This window comes from Apium graveolens, chromosome 3 (assembly GCF_009905375.1).
Source record: "Apium graveolens cultivar Ventura chromosome 3, ASM990537v1, whole genome shotgun sequence".
NCBI lineage: Eukaryota > Viridiplantae > Streptophyta > Magnoliopsida > Apiales > Apiaceae > Apium > Apium graveolens.
The window spans coordinates 63563506-63589452 of NC_133649.1; the positions used below are offsets into that span (position 1 = coordinate 63563506).

Genomic DNA, 25947 nt, shown 5'->3' on the forward strand with positions numbered 1-25947 from the left:
ACTCGCATATTGAAGTGTTGGAAGAGACTAGAAGTTTTAAAAGATTATAGGGATGAGAAGTACGAAGATGAGCCGAAATTTTTTTGAGGTTTTAACTCAGCAAGAGATTTTCTTGAAACAATGATCTAAGCAACTATGATTGAAAGAGGGGGATAAGAACAATAAATTTTTTATGCTTCAGCCAAGAAATGTAGAAGAAATAATCAAGTTTTTAGTCTCATTAATAAACACGAGCATCCGGTGGACTGGAACAATAGATTGCAAGAAGTTATACTTGGCTATTATTCAACATTGTTTAAAATTTCATAGACAAAGCAGGATAAAATAGTTATTTATATTGATACATCTATTTATTCAGATAGTTAATAATTTTTTTATAATTGGTTGTATTAAAGAACATTTAAACACTATAAAAATTATACTTATTTAAAAAAATGTCTCAAGAAAATGGTTGATCTTCCTCCTATTGCATCGTGCAATGTCCTCAAAAAAAATATTTTTAAGGTCTTAATGAATCATCAATAATAATGTGTGTATTGTTGTAAAGAAGTGTTGTAGGAGAGTCCTTGACGTTGTTGTAGGAGAGTTCTTCATCCGATTTTTCCGCAGCTTTTAACGGATGTAATGATCAGTGATTTGAATGAACATTTCTTCAATTTGATAACCAAATTTCTTCAATATTAGTTAATAGTTGAAGAAATTAGTTAATAGTCAGTTGACTCTATGAATTTATTTAAGTCAAGTAATCAAGTTTAGTCAACTTTCAGTCAAATTTTTAACGGAATGTAAACATTATAAATGAATTTTTTTAAGAGTACGATGATGTTACTGAAAACTTCTTAAGTTGGAAGACACAATTACAAATTTTCGGTCAGTTGAGTGACCAAAATGTCATTTAACCCTATAATTTAGTATAGATAATCAATTTTCATCTTAAATTAACCGCTAAATAAATTTTAACTTATAATTTACTGAATCACAAACAGAGCTAGACAAAAACCTCACTGACGTTGCAGTTAGGCTGGTCGCTGGTTCAACTCAAAAATACTGGAATGTACATCAAAAGTTTAAAATCTGACGGGCCTTTTCAATATGTAACTAAATGCATTAAGTGATGGTTCCTGATGTATAATATTCAATAACACATAAGTTCATGTGTCCTATGAATTCTCCAGGAAGCCTGTAGTTTTGAAAAAGAATACTCAGCATAGATTGTCTTCTGTTGATCTCTCTAATATAAATATATTGCCTTTATCATCCCTCCCTATTCTCAACATATCATCTACGTACCTGTAATGAACAATATAAACAAAAACAATCTGTATATTACAGGTTTGTTAAGATGCATTACTAATCGAATTGTGTAAGAAGATTGGAAGGTTACGTGATCTCAAGCCAGCCTTCTGGATTAAAGATTCCAAGCAAAATATCATAATTCTTCCGGAACAAATTCATCAGCTGTTGTTTTGGATAAAAAAAGGACAGGAAATTAATTTCGAAGCAACGGTTTGATCGAGTTCATACATAGTAGTGTTATGTACCTGATCAGGAGTTATCGTCGAGTTTCTGTAACTAATATCAACTCTCTGTAGTATGTCATACATAGATTAGTTTCTTGTAGCAAGACAATGAAGAAGATAACATAAAACGAAAGTTTGGATTCTTAACTGATTTGGATGCAACCTTGAAGGTGGCTTCAATGGTTAGTTTGCCATTCAATAAATTCAGGCCTCTTGCATTGAACTTGATTACATTAACTGCTTTACCCTCCATTTTTGGAGCATATTATAAGTTCAAATTCAGTGAGATATTAAGACAGGATCTACAAATATCATCTTACCCATCAAAAACCGAATCAAAAGACAACAGTAAAAAAAACAAAAATAATTACAATTTTTTTTAAGATCTGCTCTAAATACTTCTGCAATGTGTAAGATAGTTTCTTTCTCTTCCCAAATTCAAGTAACAGCATTCTTTAAAAATTGACTGAAATATCACAAAAATAGGGTGTAACTGCCCAAATAGCACAGCAACTAAGGGGGCGTTTGAATGCATTATGGGAATGGGAATCAAGAGTGAGAATAGAGGGTATTGAAATGGGGGTTAATGGGAATCAGAATGAATTGGAAACCCAAGGAGTATGATAGGTTTGATTTACCTACCTAGAGGGAACGAGGTTCTCATTCCACACTACTAAATTGTTAATCCAAACACATATTACTTGTGTTTAAGGTTGGCTAAAGCAAATTTATAATGTTGAACACATTTACAAGAAATGTTGCACGTATAACTCATTTAACACATGCACTACATTTTGCTTATCTAAACACCTCAAGGCTCAATCTTCATTCCTTTTCATAATAAAAATTTTAAATGTCTACTTTTATGCTAAAATGATGGACCTGAAACCCGTCCTCATTGTACTCTTCGACAAGTGATTAAACTTTGGGAGAATTTTCTCAAAAAAAGCCATATCTGTGGGATTAAAACTGGAGTTACGATAGAAGTACCTCAGCAACATCAATTATCTGGAGAAAGTCTGCCAAACCAATGAAATCACGCAGTCCCAGCTTTGTTCTCTTTGATCCAAGAATTCTAATTGTACTATAAAGAAGTTTCCAGCATCCAGCCACCTTACAGATTACCAAAATAAGATAGTTATATAAATTTTGTATCTTTTTCAATAATTACAGCAATATGGAAAGTACACCGATAGCTAAACCAATCAAGACCTTGTAAAAAACACAATTCAAGGAAATATGGGGAAATTCTAACAAGAACTTTATGTACCTTCTCAAGATTCTGAGTTGGATCTGGAGTTGGATTTTGTGATTCTAGAAGCTTAACAAAATTTTCAATCTCAGATTTTTTCTCCGTCGGGACCCCGAAAATCCCTCTATTAACACCTTTTCAACAATTTAAGAAATCAGCTATTGTAATTCCATGCCAAATACATTCATAAACTCATTGCAAGAGTGGCTAAAATTTTTTAAAGGTTCTTGGATTACCTTGTAAGATATCGCTAAGTTCTGCTTTAACTTGAGCAGCTGTCTTGCAACTTACTGACCCTTCTGTCTCTTCATCATCATCTCCTACTACAGTAGAGGTCTGCTCAGCAACTTTAATGGTAGAAATAAATCTGAAACCATTTGGGTGCTGCTTAATCCTAGTGTTCTTCTTGTTAGTTATGTCAGTGGTTGAGAATGGTCTTGGAGTTCTCACGAGATTTGGGATAATACACATTGTAGGGCCCACACTAGGAGCAGGGATTGGAGAATGGACAAGCTTTGTTGCCATTTTGTCTAGTTACAGGAATGAATTGTGTCCTATAAGTTGTGCAGTTAGATTGATGACTTACCCTAGTCATACTCATAGTCTGTTATATGTGCTTAGATTCTCCTCCATAAACCCTGGTAACTGATATTTACTATAATATCTTAAAGTATGAATTAATGCCCAAGTTTTGCTTTATTCAGATTAATAGATTGTATATTTTTATGGATATAAAACAAGTGGTTGACACTTGACACTACCTGTGTGGCTGTGTGTGTGGAGTTATTGCTTGGTAGCATATTTTAGCTTGCCTTAAAGTATGCAGGGAGGAAAATACAATGTAGCTGAAAGACAAAACACAGTGTTGTAATTTACATTCCTCTACTTGCAATTGCAGGTACCATGCCTCTCTCATCAAAGAAAGAGGCCTGATTTGTATTTTATTGAATACCAACATAGATTTCAATGGTGGGATTGAGCATAACTAATCTGCCATGGTCTGTGACAATGTGAGTCCAGTACAAAAAATGAACCACATGGCTTAGCTTAGCCCAGACAAGCAAAAAATAATATATGTTCCCAAAAGCAGTTTTGAAAGATTCAATTTAGAGACCAGTAAAACTCACTTCCATAATATATAGGGCCTATTTGGCTACAAAATAATAAGCTAATTATTCGCTTATAAGCAATAAGTACTTATTGATGAGTGTTTGTCCACCGTATAAGCTGATAAGTTGAATGTTAGCAACGACGTATTTTTTCTCAACTTATTTTGATTTTTTGCCTTTTTATTAATTTTTATTTTAAAATTTATCTTTTTACATGTCTTTCTAATTTAAAATTTACGAATTAAGATAATTATATTTAAAATTTATTTATTTTAGCTTAGTTAAGTAAAAAATATTCTGACATTTAACCAAACACTTATTTAACTTATAACTATCCATCTACTTGTCACTTATAAGTCACTTATTCATTTTAAGCCATAAGTTATACTGGGGAGATACTTATCTGACCAAAGTTTGACCATGAGTACTAGCAGATCTGATTGAACAGGTAGAGCAACTCATGACAGAAAAATGTCCCAAAAATGTTGCCAGAATGTCCGACACAGAAGGGAGGCACAAAAAGAGTGAGATGTATGCAAATCTTATCCATACTTCGAGCAAAGGCTGTAGACATTTTAGAAAAAATCTAAATAAAGTTTCAGAAAACGGTAGAACCAGAGGTTTTTAGGCGTTTAAATAGATAATTAAAGAAGTTTCAAATCAATATCTTGGCAAGTTTAAAAAACTGCAAAATGTCATCTATATGCAAATTACAGTAAATAGCACGTCTAATTGTTTATTTATTACAATTAAGTATGTCTGACATCAAACTTTGTCCGAGGTGATCATAATAGTATTAACATATTTTCAAGCGGCAACTTGAGATTTTTCAGACTCCTGCTGCTTTTTCAAATGCTGCTCAGGAGTCAGAGCTTTAGTTATGGATAGGGCATGGATGTCCTTCATTTCCTCTACCAATGCAGCATTTACCATCCTATGCCTCTCCAGCAACCTCTTTCCTTCAAACTGATCGGAAACGATTTCAACAGCAAAACTGGCACCACAACTGAGAAAAGAGATAAGTTCATTACAATTTGGATGTAAGAATAACAATAACTAAATCTAAAAGTTTTATTGAATACGGTTTTTCCAGATGGGAGAACATACCCTCCAGATGTGTCAACAACTTCCTGGTGAAAAATAAAGAAAAGGAGGTTACATATAGGATTATTTGACAAAGGAAAAAAGAGAGTAGAAGCCACAGAAATGCATCGATAAAAAATATAAATTCCAAGCATGTATCATAAAGGCAACGTCAAATTTTTTCAATGGATCTAATGGGGCCAACACTGGCTACTGTATTTTAGTACTAGCTCGAGTTACAAAAGGCAGTATATGGGCGGAAGTAATTGTGTGTTTGTAACAGCACAAGTCACGAAGGTATTATATGGGCATTGGGCAACAAGTATCAGTATGGAATCCTAGAGATCTGTTACTCAAGCTTAAAAGATATTTTCAGGGAAACTAGGTAAAGAAACAAGAAGAGGAGAAAGCAGTATTTGAAATGAAAAATTATATTCAAGCATAAAATGAAAATGAACAGTATCATAGATTTATACTGAAACACTTCTCCAGTCTTCCTATCTTCTCAATACTCATTCTTCACTATTTTAGTGATTCCCCCTCAGAAACTCAACCTTGGTACTAATAAAAGGATATCACTACGAAAAGTGGACTATCTAAGGACCTGTTACATCTCGGCTTAAAGTGCCTTGACTACTTCTTGCAGGTGATTTTTTATTTATGGGAGCATTATCAGTGTGTTCCAAGTTGAAAACTGGAAAAAGAGAACAAAAGAAATATCTCCCATGATTGTGTTCCCGAACTATTAAATCATAGATTTCAGAGCTAATTAAGGCGGGGACCTAAAACATATATAGAAAGGTACAACAGTTTACACCGCGTACTTGAAGTATGCTATTGTTTATGACAGTTCTAATCTGCATATTCTGAAGTATCCAGAGGCGTATGTAAATTTTGGATTATGAAATGTATCTCATCTATATTTTGACACGCGTGGAGGTATCTAGTTAATTTTGTGGAATGACTGAGGCTGAATATGATACAAGGTACGGACAACTACATTAGGGACAAAGGTAAGGGGCGAAGCACCTAAGAGGTTGCCAGTCCAAACTTCAGAACTCGGGTATATTATGTATTAAAATATTTATATTATTTTTTATTTATTGTAATTTAATAGTAAAATTTTGTAATATTTAAACTTCACCCCGTCAAAATTTGTTCATATTAAGATAACACACACACACACAAATATTAATAGTTTATACGTTTTAAGGTTAGTAATTTATGTAATATTTACGTCCATTTAATACATAAGTTGTTAAAAAGATTTGCCCTTCATCAAATCCTACCCTGTTCCTGGCTGCAATGCTTCAATTTTTAAGGTTGTAGCGATTAATAGTGGGATAATAATTGTTTCGTGATAAATTTATAAGTATAATACGTTGCCTTTATCAATTGCCACTATCAGGCCTCAGCTTACATAATCTCAACCCACATGTGAATATCTACGTCGTCACGAATGACTTCTGAATAAAGAAATCATATGCAAGAATGTTTCGTGATTCGTTGGTAAATCCGCTTTGATTCTCTATCAACCAAAAATGTGGGACCATTTACTATGGTTAAAGCTAAATCGTGTGAACGTCCAGGTGGAGATGGATACAGGAGCATCAGGTGGGAATGTGGGTGGACAAAGGAGTTCATAAATTTTGACGGGATAGGACAACAGAACAAGGAAAATGTGAAAACTAAATACAACCTAGCAATGCAAAGGGTCTTCTACTTAGGAAGACAGAAAATACCGGAATATGAAAGAATACAGCCCCCTCCCCCAACCCAACACATGAAAGATGAATATACATTAAGCTTTGATGCTTTATATGCATAACAAGAGGTGAAAGGACTAAGGAGAATGGCCACAAGCATCAGATGCTGGGGAAAGTAAGTAGGAGTCGTTTGGTCTATTGATTTCAACCCGGGAATCAAAATTATTCCTATGTGGTGGTGTTTAGTTATTGGAACAGGAATCTCATTCACATTAGCTGGGTGACTCATTCCTTATTTACCCATCAACAATCCAAACACCCAGTAACTTAATTCCGATAACCAAAAAAACTGATTGTTGGAGGCAACCAGAATCAAACACATAATCATCAATTACCTCATTTAGCATTGTAAATGTATTTTTAAATAAAACTCTATTCCCAAATAACATAAAAACAAAGGTTCCAACCTTTACTATCAATACAAACTTGCCCGATTTCTTAAAGATTATATAACCAAACATTGAGTAGACCAATAAATTAAAAATTAAACAGGAGCACTAGAAAAACAAAATGGGTATGTTTGATATAAGATAAAATAATAAGCATTAAAAGGGAGGGAGGGAGGGGGGGGGGGACTTACAAGATGAGAAGGACTGAGCTTTGACCTAAGAGATGACTCAACCTGCTCCTTGGTTACTCCCATCTTCTTCTTTTGTATGTATCAGTATCACTGTATGTATAGTCTTGGGTTTTTTGTATATAAAGCCCTTTCTCGCAAGGCTCAGCTTTGTTTTTAAGCTTGCCTTTTGGGCAGATTCTGGTTTGCAAGCTCTGTGGACGCTAATTAACTACAAGGCCCATCAACAATTGTTATATGCCATAATTAATCCCACTATATGCGATTCTTTTTTAAGGGTATTCAGTTTAGTTATTCAAAACAAGTATTCAAATACCCTCCAAATATTTGTACTGTTTGGCTCAAATTTGAACCGATTTTTGATTCAAATTTGGACGAAATCTCTCTCCAACTCCAGCCGTTTGATCCAAATTTCGTTCTCAATTATAATATAATTTATAGTGAATATTTTAAGTTTTATGCACTTCACTTATTATATAATATATGATATTATTTTAATATTTAATTATTATTAATTAAGTTTATTATTTTAAAATATGATTAAAATAATCCATATCTAATATGTTTAAATGTATTTTTAATTTGAAATTAAGAAATGCAAGTATATTTTATTTAATTTTATTTTAGTATTTGTTAATACAAAAAATAAAAATAAATAGTAAATATATTATGACATTAGTTAATTACATTTATACATATCTTAACTCAAAATATATTCTAATAAAATAAATAAGAAAAAGTGAAAAGCTGTAATTTTAATATTATTTAAATTTGGACCGATGAATAGTGGGGTGAAGGACAAATTTAACCTATTTTTACACAAAATTGATAAAAATAACCAATTTCTGAAAAGTTGGTCAACTTTGGCCGATGGGATACCCAACTGTCAGTGGAGTGCAGTGGAATATCTCATATATGAAATACCCAACTACCAGTGGAGTATTTTATATAAATTGGGATACCCAACAGACAGTAGAGTATTCAATCGGCCAAAATTGGTCACTTTTTTCAGAATGGCTATTTTTGTTAAATTTTTTCAAAAATCGGTTATTTTTGTCATTTTTTCTGAATAGTGTCGGTCCAAATTTGGATCAACACTGTTTATCGGTTCAAATTTGGCCGAGATTTATATCACTGTTGGGTAAATTTAGACCGAAATAGATTCAAATTTGAATATTTATGCCATCACGAGTTGCTATTAGAAATCGGTCACTACATGCATATACATGAGTAAACTTTTCCCGCTAGGGATCATGATACTTTCAAGTATACATTCAAGTGATTGTTGCAACATAAATTTATCACAAAGGAACACATGTTTGTTTTCTATGTGAATAAAAAATCTGTCTTACTACAACACTTATTATCCTCATTATGTACATTGCGACTTTGGATCTGAATTCATCAGTAATAAGACTAAGTCCATATCCATATTGATCCAAAAATCCAAATTTACATTACTAACTTATTCAAATATTGATCCAAATTCCTGACCAACTCGTGTGATCCAAATATTTGATCCAAATTATTTTTTACATATAATAATATATAAATATCATATTAAGCATTTTTATTTTAAATTTATTATTTAATCATTATTAATAATTTATATAATATTTCATAAATTAATTAAATCAAAAAAATTAATACACATAAAAATATTAAAATTGTGCACTTAATTCACGAAAAACACATTTATTATAATAATTAACATACAAAATATCATTAATACACACTAATTTTCCGAATTAGTACATTCTTCCCACAAATGCTCAATTAATGCATGTTTAAGTGCAATATGCGTTTTTTTATTTTTATTTTTAAATTTTAATAAAATTATGTTTTCTCGTTATTTTAAATTTTATTTTAAAAACAAATTTTGTTAACTATTAATTATATTCTGTTATTAATTATATAATTAAATAATCAAAAATTAATTTAAAATCTCATAAACTACAAATAACAAAATTATTATTTTATATTAAACCAAGTGATCCAAATTTGGATTAGTGAAGTGTTGGAATGGAATTTTGGGATAATCTGGCCCAAATTTAGATTTTTGGATCACTGTTACATTTGCCCTAATAACCCATGAGCAACTTGTATAACTGTCTCGCCAACACCGAGAATACACGTTGCAGAATTATGTAGAAAATCAAATTTAGTCAAATTCAATTTGAAGCAAACAATCACAAAAACACAATTGAACAATTGAAGGCAGCGTGAGACAATAGCTCTTGAAAGCTGCAAGCCAACAGTTTCAAGAGTCTCTGAACCAAAAACGAAGAAGAAAATAGTTCAACATACTTGTAATCCGCATACCCTCAAGTGTCTTGCCAATTTCCTCTTGCCAAACAGAGTACCTCTGCTTCTCTCATCACTTAAAACCACGAATGCAGATACAGTTCTTTAAAGATGGATGACTATCGTACATCATTTCTTACTCTGGGATACAATATTATGACTGGATATGGTAAAAAAAAGGGCGGAAACTTTGCTTAACAATTTCACAAGGAGAGATGGGCTCAGGGTCAACTAACTCAACTCCTTCAGCTTCAATGATAACTAGTGGAATGTTAGATACAACCCTGAACTGTTGAAAATCTAAACCGTGATACATTCTTAAAGAGCAAAAAGGAGAGGATGGCATTAACAAAGCAGTAACTGAAATCCTAAATCATAAGAGGAACAACGGAATGCTGTTTAATATTATATTATCTTACATGACAATACTGAGTAATGTTCAAGTTCAAGTCACCAATCCTAGATGTGATTAACATCATTGTTAGACATCATGCTGAATATGTGGATCGAAGCAATGATAATATGTTTAAGTATCCAAGAAAAGAAAAAAGAAACCCTTCTACAGTAGGCTCAGGCGGAATCCACATATAGAAGTACCCTGCTTAGATAGACTACCTAATGCATCTAAATTAATTGCAGTTTCTGTTTATACTAATACCTTTCAGATGTATAAGATATACGTGTTCGCAAATCATTAGACCGATATACCAGTACTGAAGTAGGATCCCTGAAAGCTAACACCAGGATTTCAACCATCGTAGCTTAAAGTCATTAGCAGGTCCAAACATTATATATAAACCGCAGAATCAAAGAAAGCAAACATCATTTCTATTTTGTAGTTAAATAGCAAATCTAAGGGCGAATCCAAGCAAATGATGATACTTGCATAGATCTAAAACAAAACAAAACGACATGTCATTCATTTGGAATCCTTAGCCAGAATCTTCTTCGACTGGTCAGTAGTCTCCTACTTCAATCTACAACCTAATGTACCAAGCTTTAATGCTTTCTGTTTAAACCAGCCCCTTCAGATATATAGCTTATATATGTTTGTAAATCATCAAACTGACACCCATATCTAAAACTAGTGAACAGATTCATGGCTACTGGTTCTAAAGTGCACCTCTCACTTGTAGCTTTAAATAGGGGAATGACCGAGGTAAATCGCACCACATGCTGTAATACTCAAGTTAGCTCTGACTAAATAATTTGAACCTCAAACTTGAACTCAATCAAACCACAAAATCAAACTAGAACCCGCTCAACTTAAACCCTATAAACTCAAACTCAACTACAAAGCTCAAATTAAATGCACCATATATTACATACACATTACCACGAACTTGAAACAATTAAACAGAAAATACAAATTAATTCTGGATAAACAAAGCATATATTTTTAAGTTAATAAATATCCACATTTCAACCAACTAAACTTGACAACAGAAACAACACACGTATTTCTCTCTTCTATTAACTACCTTGAGCAACAACTTGAACCAAAAATACAATTAATCATTTAAAAAGAGAATACAAAAATCAATTACCACTAGTAAAATTCCTTACGCTATTCCAAATAGAGCCAACAGATGAAACCAAATGAGGAACAAGAACACCAACTCCTTTGATCACAGCTCCCGAGGCAACTCCAATTGCCAACGTTTGTGGGTACCCAGGTTTCGTATCAACCTTCATGTCCAAATTCATCAACCTACTATTTATCACATCCAACTTCCGACCACTTGAAATTCCGGCGACGGTGGTGTCTCCGGCGCCGGCGGTGGACATTTTTTTAGTTTTATTTATGGCGATTTTTTGGAAGAGGGCCTTTTGAAGATCTTCAATGACTCTGAGAGAGGCTTGGTGGGTGTCCATTCCTTGGGCTTCGTAGTGGGCTATCATGTCTTTTGGGCTTGCTAGTTTGATGCCTTTGGTTTTTGTTTTGTTTTTTGATGGTAATGGGGGTAATGAGGGTGGAGAGGGGAGAGATGTTGTCATTTGGAGAGAGAGAGATAACGAGAGAGAGAGAGAGAGAGAGGATAAGGGGTTCCGGAGGGTTTTATGATGGAGGAGTAGAAACTCGGTGATTTTGTGAACTGTTTGTATAGTTTGTTTTGGGCCTGATAATAAGTTGGGCCTGCTGATCTGTGTAACATGACTTGTTGAACAAGTTCATTTAAGCGCAAAGGTCCGATTTCCGTGTAAATATATATTTAATATTGGCATAAATCTCGTCCAAATTTGCAGTATAATAGTATTAAAATACTGGTTTAAGATATTTATAATTATAGTTAAATAGTATTAGAATGAAATGTCAATCTGCGGATGCATAGACAGCTATTGTGAATTGCGATCCACCTCATTGCAAAATCCGTACTTTGTACTCGGGACTAGGGCTTTTTACTTTAAATGTGTCCATATTTGGGTCTGAATTCATATTATTCGGATACAAATTGATTCCGGGTATACCAGTATCGGATCCAAACCGAATATAAGTCGGTACCGTATTTTCATTTTCTAACCGGGTAGTTTATGATCCACCGGATACGAGTCAAATATGATCCACTAACATTAAACATTATTTTTATTTTAACTATTTATATGATTATTAGTATAAAATAAATATCATATTATAAAAATAATAACCATAAAAGTCATATTTCATAGGAAATTAAAACTTATATAAGATATAAAGAATTATAAAATGATTATTTACTTACAAATATAATGGGTTGAAAATATATTTTACATATGGGATCGAATCGAATATGAGTGATGGATCATATATTCGGGTAGGATCATATATTCGGGTAGTGTCATTTTATAAAAAATAATATGAGACCTAATTTGAGCGGGTATATGAGTGCTCATATTCGGGATCATATTTTATCCAAGTTTAATTTTTCCGTCAAATTTAGATCGTTTATAAAACGGATATGAGATATGTATCATATTTTTGAGTCGGATATAAACCGAGATACCGATAGTCCTGCTAAATTTACAGCCCTACTCTGGACATATTGTTACATTTTGTTAAGTTGTGGTCTGAATGTGATTGCTATTTGTTACATTGCCTATAAGTTGTCTAAACAAAACAAATAGGCAAAATACAGCAGGGCTTCATCTACTTTTCATGCGTGTCTTGGCAACCCGACTTGAATATTGTTAGGAACAACTCAAATGCAAAACACGCAAGATCACATTACTGCACTAGGAAAACTGTGTGTTCAAATGAAAAACCCATTAACTAGGAAACTACCAGCATACACAAAACTGGAAAGAAAAATCAACCACAACAATCAATAAATACGAAAAAGTTTCATCATGGCAACACCCTGCTATTAGTTCAATTGCCACAAGGCAACTTCAGCAGGATCAGTGTTCAACACAAGTATATAATATATATATATATTTAAAGTGAAAAAACAAATTCATCCTTTTTGACATTATCTTTAAGGCCTTATCCATCATGGTTTGACATTCTCAGCACATACTTCGCTCTCTGTTTTCTTCTCTTCAGTGGTGACTGTTTTCTCTTCTATCTTTGTCTCCTCAATTGCCTCCGTTTTCGGGATCTCAATTGCTGATGCTACCTCAACTTTTTTGTTTTCTTCAACCTCAACAGGAGCAGATGCTTTTTCTTCCACAACTTCAGTTTCAGGTTCAGATATTGGAGTTTCGATAGCTTTGTCATGCTCTTCAATCTTTTTCTCCTCAGCTGCCTCCGGTTTTTCGACCTCGGTAGCTGATACTACCTCAATTTCTTTGTCTGCAACATTCTCAGCAACAGCACAAATAACAGGTGCTGATTCCTCTGTTTCCACCTTACCAGAAACATCGACTACAGGAATTGATTTCTCTACCGGAATTTCAGTTTCCTTGGTAGCTGCTTCTACCTCAGTTGCTTCTTCTGCTTTGACTTCATCAGCAGCATCAACAGCTGGTGTTGAAGTTGTTTCTACTAATGTTTCAGACTTTACAACTTCAGTTGTCTTGGTTTCAGAAATGTCGGTGTCTTTTTTAGTTTCACAAGTCTCCTCTTTCACCAACTCTGGCTCGGTCTTGTCATTTTCAGTTGAGCCTTTCACTTCTTCACTCTAATTTAAGCAGAAAGGGATCAATTTAAACATTGATAGACTAAAAGATCATTATATTAACATTGAATGCCAAACAAAAGATATTGGTTTAAAGACTATCTCAAAAGAATCATAGACAAGCCCTCATCCAGTTGATCTGTTCAACTTTCTGTAGCAAGATGCCTAGAAATAAACAAGTATCTAAAGGTATGTCTCTAAATGGTTCCTTTAGTTTCTTATAATATTGTGAAATTGAACCTACTCCCTACATAGAATATATAATGTCATATTGAGCCAGGCAAAATTCAAACTGTTTTAAATATAACATTTGCTATGACTGCAGTGACAATGACTTGGATATCCACATCTTCCGTGGGATATTTTGCGAGTAAAAACACTTGCTAAATAACATATTCTTCTAGCAGAAGACAAATAGTATCTAATAACCTTATTCTGATAGCAAGTCTTAGACATGATTCTCAGCACAATTTGCAGTGTAAATAAGACAAAAATGATGTCCAAACAAACTGCCTCATCTATAAAAAGGATTCATAGAAACAATCTACAAAACAAAAAGAGTGAGGGAACAAAACAATGAAGTGTGAACAAGTTGGCAGACCTGGATATTGTTTTCTTTCATGAAACAAAAGAACCAACATTGTTTTTGACATAAATACCATAAAAATCCAATTGCTAAAGGTAGTATCTTAACTATTTACATATCTAAAGATTTTATAGAATTCACTAGTAGACAAGAATAATAATGAGAAAATATAACAAATGAATACGAATCTTTAGGATAGGTGTGTGATGACAACAGGACACTAGACAACATATGAGACTAAGCAACTTGCAAGTTGCACAAAGTATTGTAGAACATGCAAGTATACAGGGCAACAATAATATATTTCTAGATTATTAAATCAACTTAAAAATTGACAGCTAAATTTAAAAAAAATAGATAGGTGTCGTTGGTCCCTGGCATTATCAGACAGGTCAACTTGTATTGTTGCTTTAAACGCATTACAGCTGAGCGTTAGGACTTAGGTGCCGCCCTGCCGGCAGAACATTTACAATATCAAAGGGACCAGGATTTCACAGACTTTGACAATTTCAGCTACAGGGACTGTTAAAAACTAAGAACATACTGAAAAAGATCTCATCACATATAACCTAAAACCCAGAGATATCGAAATTAATTGGTACATAAATTTATCAGAGGATTTCTTGTTTATTACTGAATATACGATTAAACAGTATCCTTTAATAATATACCACTAAGAAACACAAAGCAAACCCAGCTCACAATTAGGTATATTTAAATCAACAATAATAATTAAAAGATAAATGTTTTTCATCCTAATTGGTGGATTGTGGATGTTTGGTTGTCTGAGGTATAATATTGTTCCCACCATAGCTACTTTGTTATGACAGCGCTGTAAAGCTAATAAAATTACACAACGTAAAGTGATTTGTGATTACTCTGGGGTCAGTAACACCTTCAACTTTAGATACGTTTCAAATAATTTTAACCCAGCACCATTGGATTCCCCAATCATAATAACTATGCCTTCCCATTTTTTAATAAATTAAACCAACTAAATCTAACCAAGAAAATGCCCGGACCCTGGTGCACATGACTCCAAATCAATAGGCTTTTGGAAGTCTATCTTACCCATTTTTTTACTCCGTGAAACTGTACCGTACCATGTAACAAATAACAAGTATACACTTGACTTTGCAACCCGAACACAATCATAGTTACAAATAATCACGGATTGATTTTTGAATAGTGACGAACCATAATTCTACAGCAATAGAGACTAAAATTATTAAAATTTCAAGCAGTCTTTCGGGATTCAATAAAAAAGAAGTAAAAGTATTAATTTTCGAAGGTTAATCGGGACTGGAACTAGAGCAGCGGCGTCCGCTTTTCGGGTTGAGACAATAGTGACTAGTAATGAGGATGATGAAATTACCTCCTTGAGGAGATTACTGAGAGAGCGTGTCTTGTCAGCAGCATCAACCTCAACAACCTCCTTAGTCTCGACAACGGTGGCAGCAACAGCAAGTTCATTCTTAACAACTTCATCTTTCTCCGGTAACGGTGCCGGAGCATCAGTAGCATCAGCCTTAGGTTTGGTTGCACAGGCGCCCATTGTTATTCTTAATATAGAGTGTTTCTTCGTTTATGGTGGGAAGAGAAGAATGTGTTTTATTGGGAAGATGAAAAGTAGTGACCGGAAAGAAAGGAGGAGTGGTGTAATAATATATTTATATATACTCTTGTTAGCTGTGGCCTATGCTAGGGTTGTATTTATAGGGCCGCTAGTTTAGCTCTTCGGTTTCCCGACATTCCTATAATATTTTTACTAGGTTATAAATAATACAGAGGCGGTGGAAATGGACCGTAATTCAGTAAATGAGTTCAGCCCAGTCGAATTTTTAATAGTGAAAATAACACGGATCCCAAATTTTTTCCCAAAAAATTTCCCAAAATCTGATGTGTTATGTAAATAATTGACAATCTTTCTAATAATAATATGTGATCTCACATGCATTCATATGCGCACACGAACCAAAAGCAGTAATGTGTCAACCACGTCATTTGGTAAAAAATTTGGGGAAGATATTTGAGATACCTATTACTACTCTTTTAATAGTCTCAACCCAATTATGAGTTGATCGGATAATGGAAAATTATTTGTTAATACCAGATCTTTTGGGAAAGTTCATATATAAATATGTGCGAACTTGATTTAAAATGTACAATATCATATTATTATGGAGTTATGGGCTCGCTCGCGGTCTAGTAAGTGATATCAGAGCTAAAGGTTCGGAACTAGATCTCGTGGGGGGCTCCGTGACATTTTAGACCCATTTGAATGAATAGTTTATTTTTATGGCACATTCACTCAAAATCTTTCAAAAATGGCACAGAACTCCACTACTTTTGGGGTTCTGACAATGAGACCCAGAAGTGTGGCGTTCTGGGGTATATACTTTTTTTGTTTTTTCTTTTCCTCCTCGTTTGTGACTTGGGTGTATAGTTTTGCAAGTAAAAAAAATCCTTTAGAGGTCATGTTTTGAGCCCTAATATTAAATTGTAAAAAAATTATTTTGATTTAATTTTTTTTGTTGATTAGTGATGTAAACCTATTTTTAGTGTATATTTTTTATTTTAATAAAAAAATTGTAAATATATGATTTTTGTAGCTTTAAAAAGGGTGTCACGCGAGTCGAGTGCGCATTTTTAACGTGAGAGCATATTTTTGAAAGCTCATATTTAATTCCCAAAAAATTACTTTGGTTTAATTCTTTTTTTGTTGGCTAGTGATGTAAACCTATTTGTAGTATGTAATTTTTATTTTAATTTTAAATTCTTTTTTGTATGGTATTAGTTCCTTGGAAAAAGGTATCATGGGGGAATATATTTTTTCTTGACAAGGCCTCATATTTGTTCTTAACTCATTTGCTGATAATGAATACTTAACTTGAAATACAAATTTCATCACATAACATCAGTTACATAATAACACACAGTTGAAAAATTGTGCCTACTTCAATTCACAATAATAACAGTTATTGTGTTACATAATAACAGTTAAATAGAACACGTTACATTGTCCATAGCCTACGACAACACGATAAGTAAATAGAAATGAGTACGATGCAACAATACAAATATTAAAAACCAGCAATATATGAACTGGATTCATTCATCTGTATCATCGGAGTCATCATTATCTTCATTGATGTTCCAGCTATGGGACTCAATGAACGCCTTCATTCTCTGTAATTCCCCCGTTGTCTCCTCATTTTCACGCTGCAACTCACGAATTTCTGCACAGTGGGCTACATTCTCTTTGGTAATTTCTTCCCTAAGAATTTCAATGAGAACTGCTGCACGGGGTTCAAGCGACTCTTCGATCCAATGTTCATAAATGCAAACACCGTCGGGACATTTGATAAACCGCCTGCCTGCGTGAATACCCTTCCAATAATGTGCTACAACAACTTTTTTTCCACAAAAACAATTATCCAAATTTGGGAGTGCAGACATAATTAATTTTGACGAGTGTGACTTCATGAGGTTGTAGCTCTCTATTTATAAGTGATTTGGTAAAGAATAAATTATTTTTATATGTTATCACAACTGTGAAGCTACTTTGAATGACAGTTCACGTGCTAAACATACTATACAATTACAGTTCATATTTTAAAACTTAATTATGACTTGTCATTGTTGCTTTCACCTGCATTATTTTCAAAATTATAGATTCATTATCTGCTGTAAAGTGACATCGATACAAGTACATGTAATGACTTTATTTCATTTCATCTGAAAACCGAGAAAACTTTTATCAAAGACTTATCTTTTCCTTTGTATTTCATTTATATGATTTGACTTGTCATTACTGTTTTTCATGTGCCCTTCCACTTGAACTTTTTCAGTGTTTATCTCAAATTATTGAAAATGATTGCATATGATTTTAACTGTGTACTTACGGGATACCTAACTCATTTGCTGATAAGGGTCTATAAATTATTTTCATACTCCTATTAATAAATTATTTGACTTGTCAAATTACACAGTTTTATCAACTTTTGCTGCATTTGAGAAGACTACTCATTTATTTTGTTGTATTCAAACTATTATTTACAGGACTTTTATGTAACCTGTCATAGTTTCCTTCCCATTTCATAGTTTCATTTTCAATTTATGGATGCACTATTTCACACACTTGCAGGATCATTTTCAGACGGTACAAATTGCTATATTTTATAGTTTTTTTGAAAATGAGTTACAGTCCTTGTAATATTATTCGAGTTACTCATCGGAAATGGTTTTGTGATGACCATTTTAGGTATTCAATGGATCCGAATTTAGGTTACTCAAGAGGTTCAGTAATCACGATGCATAGGGAGTGGGAATGACGTGTAGGGTGTTTGCAAATATGTGTAGCCCAATGTCAAGAGCATGGAGTCCGAATAACTAAACAATGCGCCATACACATGCAGCGAGACACCCCTCAACAACTGGAACTAACTTTATTCTGTGCAAGAGAGGAAGAGAATCGAATGAGAATGCGTTTAAACCGGAAGGATCTATAAATAAAATGTAGGGAGTTTGCTGAAGATGGCGACCATCACAGCGCAAGAATGTATCATCATTTCGCTACGAGTCCCGACTATGTTTTAGGTTGCTACTTGTCCGATGATGAGTAATAAGTATATGAAGTGAGGTTAAGAATATAATAGATAATGCAATGCGTTGTATCATTTTTCAAATATTATATTCAAAAATTGTATTTGATATTGTATTATATTATTTTGAGATTTTGAAATTATTATGATAAATTTAGAATGATCTGACTACTCAGATAGTGTGTGAGTGTGTATGATAAATTTATTATGAAATACTGCACGAATCAATTGTCACGTAATTATTATGTTGTCCTATAAATGTCTCCGTACTTGCAATTGAAAACCATAAAATGGATAAGGTTAAAAAAGAGCATCTTCTAGCACATCTAAGTCCACTTGGCGTCAGCTCAGTATCGCGGAATGTATCGGTCGCCGAAAGGAAATGAAAGAAGCTGAGAGCGCCAGAAAGATGAAAAAGAAGGTGAATCAAAATATTTTGGGCGTGATAAAAGCTGATAAAGAAAAGATTTTAAAGGCTTACAATGATCGTTCCCGCACGGAGGATGAACGCATCCGTTAGATCGATGAAGTGTATAAAAAATACGAAAAAATGAAAATTAACCTGATTAAAAGAGAAAATATGCGCGGCTCGGCTTCTTCTTCGAGCCCTGCTTCTCCCAAATTGCATGGTATATTGAAAGGTCATGAGGCCTGGCGTGAAGTTGGAAAAGATGAGAATGAAAAAGAGGGTGAAGTTGTGGAGGGAAGTGATAAGGATCAATATGTTATTAACCTTGCTGATTTTTAAGTAATCCTTTGATGTTTGTTGTATAATTTTAGTAACAATGTGAAGGCCTAATTGAAATGTTTGTTTAGAATGGGATACAACTGATAGTAGTTCCACATTTGGAAGCTCGAATGTACAACACAATAAATAAACTTTTGCATGTAATGTTCGAAAAAGCATGATAGAATACTTAAATAATACAAATGACAATTGTACTACAACATGTAAATTGAAAGATAATTGGTGAAAAGTAAGAGAAGAAAATACAATAATGCTAAGAAATGAGCAACTACAAGTTCATGTTGTTAAGTGTGAGCGCTCTGGCAATTCTTGCTACGCTTGGTGTGACTGTTAGGTCACACAACACTATAGAAGGGGGTTGAATATAGTGTTTATACAATCAAATCGATTTAGAATACAAAGTATGTAACATTAATCAAGTTTATTCAATATAATAAGCTCTGTTACAAAGTAGGTTAAACTACTCTCTCAGTGATGAACAATATCACTAAGAGCTGCTAGGTTACAATGAATAATGTTCTCGTGAATGATAACACTTATAGTGTAAACCCTAAGCTGTGTTTATATAGTACACAGTTACAAGATATCTTCTAATTGATATGGAATATAATTCCGTCTCCTAAAATATATCAATCAGATATTATCTTCTACAAGTCATTCTAGCTATCCAACTCCTCATGCATATCTTCTTTTGTTTTAGTACAAATCTTCTCCTGTAAATCAGCTGCATTCCTTATCTGAAGTGTACCCGCACTTAAGTCCTGATATATCTTCTGACGCCTTAAGTTCTGATATAAGTTCTGACTTCAGTAAGTCCTGATTTCTAGTAAGTCCTGATAAGTCCTGATATTAAATTCTGAAACTAAACACAAGAGATTAGACATGACATCACAAATATATCTACTGATACTCCAGTATCTTTATCTAACTTGGTGGCAGTGGCCATGGGAGTGGATGCAGTTGAACTGTCTTGCATTCTAAATTTCTTGAGTAAATTTCTGGTGTACTTGGATTGATTTATGAAAGTACCTTCTTCAGTTTGCTTGACTTGAAGTCCCAGAAAATAGCTCAACTCTCCCATCATACTCATTTGATATCTTGACTGCATTAACTTGGAAAATCTTTCACAAAGTTTTGTATTTGTAGAGCCAAAGATGATATCATCAACATATATCTGTACCAAAAGTAAGTCTTTTCCATGGTTGAGGTAGAACAGAGTTTTATAAATTGTGCCTCTGGTAAATTCACTTTCCAGAAGGAATTGAGCTAAAGTCTCATACCATGCTCTTGGAGCTTTCTTAAGGCTATAAAGTGCTTTGTCAAAGCCTGTAGACATGATTTCAAAATTTTGGATCTACAAATCCTGGAGGTTGTTCAACATATACCTCTTCTTCCAATTCTCCATTGAGAAAAGCACTTTTCACATCCATTTGAAAGAATTTAAACTTCTTGTGAGTAGCATAAGCCAAAAAGATTCTTATGGATTCCAATCTAGCAACTGGAGCAAATGTTTCATCATAGTCAATACCCTCCTGTTGAGAGTAGCCTTTAGCAACCAGCCTTCCTTTATTTCTTGTAAGTATGCCATCACTGTCAGTTTTGTTTCTGAACACCCATTTTATGCCAACAATTGATCTGTTCTTTGGTCTTGCCACTAGGGTCCAGACTTTATTTCTTTCAAATTCATTTAACTCTTCCTGTATTGCTTGCACCCAATCAGCATCTTGAAGAGCTTCTTCCACTTTCTGTGGTTCAGTCTGAGATAGAAAGGAATGATAGAGACATTCATTTGATGTTGTTGTTCTAGTTCTGATGTCTGCTTCAGGATCTCCAATTTTTTTAAGTCAAGTGTGTGTGATTTAGTCCACTTTCTTGCAGATGGAAGTTGATCTCTAGAACTGGATACTCCCCATGATCCATGATGTCTCCATCAGCATTTTCTGATGCTACCCCTGAAGTTATGCTCTCTGAAATTTCAGAATTTGAGTTGGATTCTTTAGGAATTGAAGAATCAGAGTTTCCAGAATTATCAGAATTTGGCTCATCAGAACTTGATGAATCAGAACTTGAAGAGCCAGTGACTGGTTCTGTTAGGTCACACACACACTGTAGAGGGGGTGAATACAGTGTATAGTACACTCAAATCGAACTTTAAGAACTTAAGTAACAGAAAATAAACTTTATTGAAACAATAAACTCTGTTACAGTATGGAACTGTTACCTCTCAGTGATGAACAAATATCACGAGAGCTGCTAGGGTTACAATGAATAATCTTCTCTAATAATGATAACACTTATAGTGTAAACCCTATGTCTGTGTTTATATACTACACAGTTACAAGATAATCGCTAATTGATATGGAATATAATTCTGCTTCCTAAAATATATCAATCAGATATCTTTTCTTCCAAGTATTCCATTCTTTACAGAATTCCTTCTTCATGTATATCTCTTCTTATGTTTATCTTGATCTTCTTTCCTTTAATCAGCTACTGTCCTTATCTGATCGTCCTTCAGCACTTAAGTTCTGATATCTATCTTCTGATGATTATCTCCTGATAACATAAGTACTGATATCCTTAAGTCCTGACTTCCAGTATAAGTACTGATCAACAGTTAAGTACTGATTTATTCTGTTCAAGTAAGATCTGAAAGCTAAACATAAAACATATTAGCCATGACATTATCAAATATATCTAACAATCTCCCCCAACTTGTAAATTAACATAATATACAAGTTTAACAGATATTTGATGATGTCAAAAACATTAAGTACAAATGCATGAGAATTAGACTAGATAACTACAACTTACAGTCCTTAAAGCTTTTACCAATTTCAACTTCTGATAACAACTTCACTTTGTATAAATATCAGAATTTAAGCAGTTGTAGATCTTCGACTTGGCTTCATCATTTTTTGATCTCTCTGATGTCAGGAGTTGTTCTGAGATAGTTCTTCAATAAACATTTCTCAGCATATCTGAGTTCATCAATCATTCTCCTTTTGACATCTTTAAGCTCTGCAGTATCTTCACCAGTTTGAAAGATTGCAGCTCTAAGATCATTGATATTTGCTTTTCTCAACTCCTGATCTAGTCTTATGACATAAGCTTTGTCAAACTCTAGATTGAATTCAAGTCCCTTAATACCAAGATATGTTCTGATCTGTGCAGTATTAGGCTTCATATCAACAATATCACCATTGTGATCTCTGTACTTTGGAACATATATGCTGTCAGAATTAACAAAATAAAGCTTTTTCTGTCTCTGAATCTGTTCTTTTAAGTAGTTTGCAGCAGTCCCTGTTATTCTGTCATCCACTTGAAGTAAGAAAAGTACATGCTCCAATTCTTCAAAATACTTCAATGGAATGGCATTTTGTCTTATATGATAAACCCTACCATCTGTCATGAAATACAACATGATGTATTCTTTCAAGTAGGTATGGTAAACCATCTGTACAGATTCCAGTTGATTCAATCTCTCAGGAGTTGCTCCAATACCTGGTTCACTCAAGGAAGTTGGATCATTGGTAGTGTTGTGTACTCTTCTTTCATCAGCACTTCCCAATCCAGTTTTATCTCTAGCTTCCTTTCCAGTAACTACTCTTGCTTCAAAACCACTTGCAGTAGTCTTCAAAGATTGAGTCTGTTTTGCTTTAGTGAATCCTGGTAGGAGTGTCTTTGATCTATTTTCTGATATCAAGTTAACTTGAGCTATGTCAGAGGTTACTTGCTTCTTCTGAATATCAGAACTTACAATTTCTTGACTCTGAACAACTTGAGCCATGTCAGAGGTTGTTTTAAGAACTTTTCTTGAAGTCAGAGCAAGATCATCCTTTTCATCAGTAATTTCTTCTTCCTCAGGAGGTACATAAACCTTGATAGGTTCACCAACCTTTTCTTTACCCTTGGATCTTGGATCTATCTGTGGTTGTGATCTAGCCAATGTTGCTTCAGTATGTGTCCTTTCTTTGATCACAATGTCCTTTGAGTTTTGGAAGTGATTTTTTTACCAGAAGCTTCAGATTTAGATGTGACTTTCTCTGATTTAAGTCCGGCTTCTTCTTCCTTTAAACTTTCCAAGTCCATTCCTGGATTTTCTTGAAGAAATAACTGTCTTGACATTTCCTCATCAAGATCTAGAAGTTCATCAGAACTTATCCTTTTACCAGCAGCAGAACTTATTCTTTTCCCAGTATCAGAACTTGTCCTGTGACTAGCTTGTCTTGATGTAAACCTTCTACCTTAACTATGATCGCTACCCATTCCAGAGTATCCTTGATCATCATTTCCATCATCCTTTCCTTGCAGTGTATTGTTAGTTTTGCATTTGGACTTAATTACCTTCTCCCCCTTTTTGGCATCAGCAGGTAGTAAAAGAGAGATAAGTAATTCCACTGAGGATTGGATTTCAGTAAGTTGCGATTGCTGAGAAGCTTGATTTGTCAGAATTTCATCAATCTGAGCTTGTTGTTTCTCTTGAGTTTTCTCAATATAAGCAATCCTGTCAATGGTAGGTTGAAAGAACTTTTTCTTATCAATTTTCCAAACTTGTTCCTGTTTGATAAAGTTCTCCTGAATCTTGTGTAGCTCTGCATGAGTAGTTGAATGAAGACCTTGTAGATGTTTATTACTCAATGCAGTGACTCTAAGCTGGGTTTTAAAATCATCAGATTTTAACATTTCATCAGCTTTAGTCAAGTGCTCAGCAAGATATTTTTCAGTTGGAACACATGAAACTGAGTTCCATTCCTTAGTCCACTCCTGACCTGCAGGAGTTTTACTCCAAGGTACTGGTGCTTCCCCGGTAACAAACTTCTTTACCAGTTCAGACTTAGGAAGAGTCTGTTGAGGAGTATGTCCTGAAGGACATGCTTCATCAGCATCTACAGTTGGAGCAGCATCACCAGTATCTCCAGCATTTGCTAGCATCAGAACTTAAAGAATCAGTATCTTCTGATAAGACAACAGTGTGAGTAGCAATGGAGGATTCAGCATCCTCTAATTGCTGATCTGATACTAAGTTCTGATCAACAGCCATATCCTGATGCTCACCTAAAGTCTGATCATCAGCATCTTGATGCAGAGAAGGTGTTGTTGATAACTCTGGAGTTTGAACAGCATCAGTAACAGGTGTTGTGGAAGGATTATTTGCTGTTGGAGCTTCTAAGAGAAATACTTCAGACACAACCAAGTGTTGAACATCAATATCAGCACTTGTGCCTGGATCAACAAGAGACACAGATGGTGAGTTAGCCTTGTCAGATACAGCTTCCTGAGATGGAGTTGATGGAGAAGAAGTGACTGGAGCAAATTCCTTGTCTTGTGAGATCAGAGATTCCTGATCCCCTTCCTTAGCTGCTTCCTCTTCATCATCTGAAACTGGCCTTTGTGCCCTCTGTTTCTTGTACTTCCTTGTTGATTTGGATTCCTTGGGAGTTTCAGGAACTGTCATTCGTCTAAGCCTCTTGAGAAGCCTAGAACCCCCAATTTCAGAATCCTTCTGAGAAATCTCTTTCTCAGCTTCAGATACAACAGGTTCTCTAGCAGGAACCGGTTCCTCAGAATTAGATTCATCTCTCAATGCAATCCTCCTTCTCTTTTGAGGTGTTTGAGGAACATTCTTTGTCCTCTTTGGCTTGGAAGATGAAGATTTCATAGTAGGTGCTGAAGATGAAGGTTGAGCAGTCTGTGAAGTGGAGAGATAGGATTTGAGATATGTTCTGAGGGTAGGTTGAGTAGAATGAGAGGTAGGTACTGAGGTTGATGGATTTTGGGTGTTTGGAGTTGGTTGGACATCAGAGTAAACAGATCTATAAGTATCAGGATCAGCATTTACTAGGATCTGTTTTACAGACTGAGGAATCTGTAATGGTCTAACCACTTTTTTCTTAGTATCAGCATTTACCAGGTCATTAAAGTATCGTTTTGCAACCTTAAAAGGTGGGGTTTGGGTGCTGACTAAATGAGGTTCATCAGTACAATAAGTGTAAATAAGTTGACAGAATCTAGCAAAATAAACAACATCTCGATCCTCTGTCATCCTATCCCCAATAAAACCAATTAAAGCAGTTGCAAAATCAAAATGAGTATGATTGATAATTGCATACCCGATGTGCTGACTCATAATTGGAATAGCATCAAAATTCGAACATTTGTTCCCAAAAGCTTTGGTGATGCAATCAAAGAAGAAACTCCATTCTTTTCTGATATTAGCCCGTTTCAACTGTCCAAGTTTCGTCAGACTCTTTTCATATCCCAATTCAGCCATTAACTCCCAAAGGGCTGAGTCCTCTGGAAT

General features: G+C 34.2%; 3 protein-coding genes across 3 annotated transcripts; all 3 read right to left on the reverse strand.

The window, feature by feature from the left end:
• Positions 1–988: 988 nt before the first annotated feature.
• Positions 989–3524, reverse strand: LOC141712360 (fibrillin-5, chloroplastic). Its single transcript, XM_074515271.1, has 7 exons — positions 3009–3524; positions 2791–2906; positions 2511–2633; positions 1669–1767; positions 1542–1586; positions 1385–1458; positions 989–1290 (listed from the first exon to the last, which is right to left on the reverse strand). Exons 1-7 carry the CDS (start codon positions 3295–3297, stop codon positions 1203–1205), a joined length of 834 nt encoding a protein of 277 aa, XP_074371372.1. The 5' UTR covers positions 3298–3524; the 3' UTR covers positions 989–1202.
• Positions 3525–4518: 994 nt separating this feature from the next.
• Positions 4519–7494, reverse strand: LOC141712361 (protein BOLA2). Its single transcript, XM_074515272.1, has 3 exons — positions 7311–7494; positions 4989–5011; positions 4519–4887 (listed from the first exon to the last, which is right to left on the reverse strand). The coding sequence occupies exons 1-3, from the start codon at positions 7371–7373 to the stop codon at positions 4689–4691; spliced, it is 285 nt and encodes a 94-aa protein (XP_074371373.1). The 5' UTR covers positions 7374–7494; the 3' UTR covers positions 4519–4688.
• A 5391-nt stretch (positions 7495–12885) lies between these two features.
• Positions 12886–16002, reverse strand: LOC141712362 (uncharacterized). The gene is made up of 2 exons (XM_074515273.1): positions 15667–16002; positions 12886–13708 (listed from the first exon to the last, which is right to left on the reverse strand). Exons 1-2 carry the CDS (start codon positions 15844–15846, stop codon positions 13079–13081), a joined length of 810 nt encoding a protein of 269 aa, XP_074371374.1. The 5' UTR covers positions 15847–16002; the 3' UTR covers positions 12886–13078.
• Positions 16003–25947: the final 9945 nt, after the last annotated feature.

What these genes read in the sequence shown, in the direction of transcription:
- LOC141712360 (XM_074515271.1), bottom strand. Translation starts at nt 3,297, where the DNA reads ATGGCAACAAAGCTTGTCCATTCTCCAATCCCTGCTCCTAGTGTGGGC. An exon ending in CAACTCAGAATCTTGAGAAG is followed by an intron (nt 2,634 to 2,790) that starts GTACATAAAGTT and finishes GTAATCTGTAAG; the next exon opens with GTGGCTGGATGCTGGAAACT. An exon ending in CGACGATAACTCCTGATCAG is followed by an intron (nt 1,459 to 1,541) that starts GTACATAACACT and finishes CCAAAACAACAG; the next exon opens with CTGATGAATTTGTTCCGGAA.
- LOC141712361 (XM_074515272.1), bottom strand. Translation starts at nt 7,373, where the DNA reads ATGGGAGTAACCAAGGAGCAGGTTGAGTCATCTCTTAGGTCAAAGCTC. An exon ending in AGCTCAGTCCTTCTCATCTT is followed by an intron (nt 5,012 to 7,310) that starts GTAAGTCCCCCC and finishes ATTTTTCACCAG; the next exon opens with GAAGTTGTTGACACATCTGG. An exon ending in GTTGTTGACACATCTGGAGG is followed by an intron (nt 4,888 to 4,988) that starts GTATGTTCTCCC and finishes CTCTTTTCTCAG; the next exon opens with TTGTGGTGCCAGTTTTGCTG.
- LOC141712362 (XM_074515273.1), bottom strand. Translation starts at nt 15,846, where the DNA reads ATGGGCGCCTGTGCAACCAAACCTAAGGCTGATGCTACTGATGCTCCG. An exon ending in TCAGTAATCTCCTCAAGGAG is followed by an intron (nt 13,709 to 15,666) that starts GTAATTTCATCA and finishes TGCTTAAATTAG; the next exon opens with AGTGAAGAAGTGAAAGGCTC.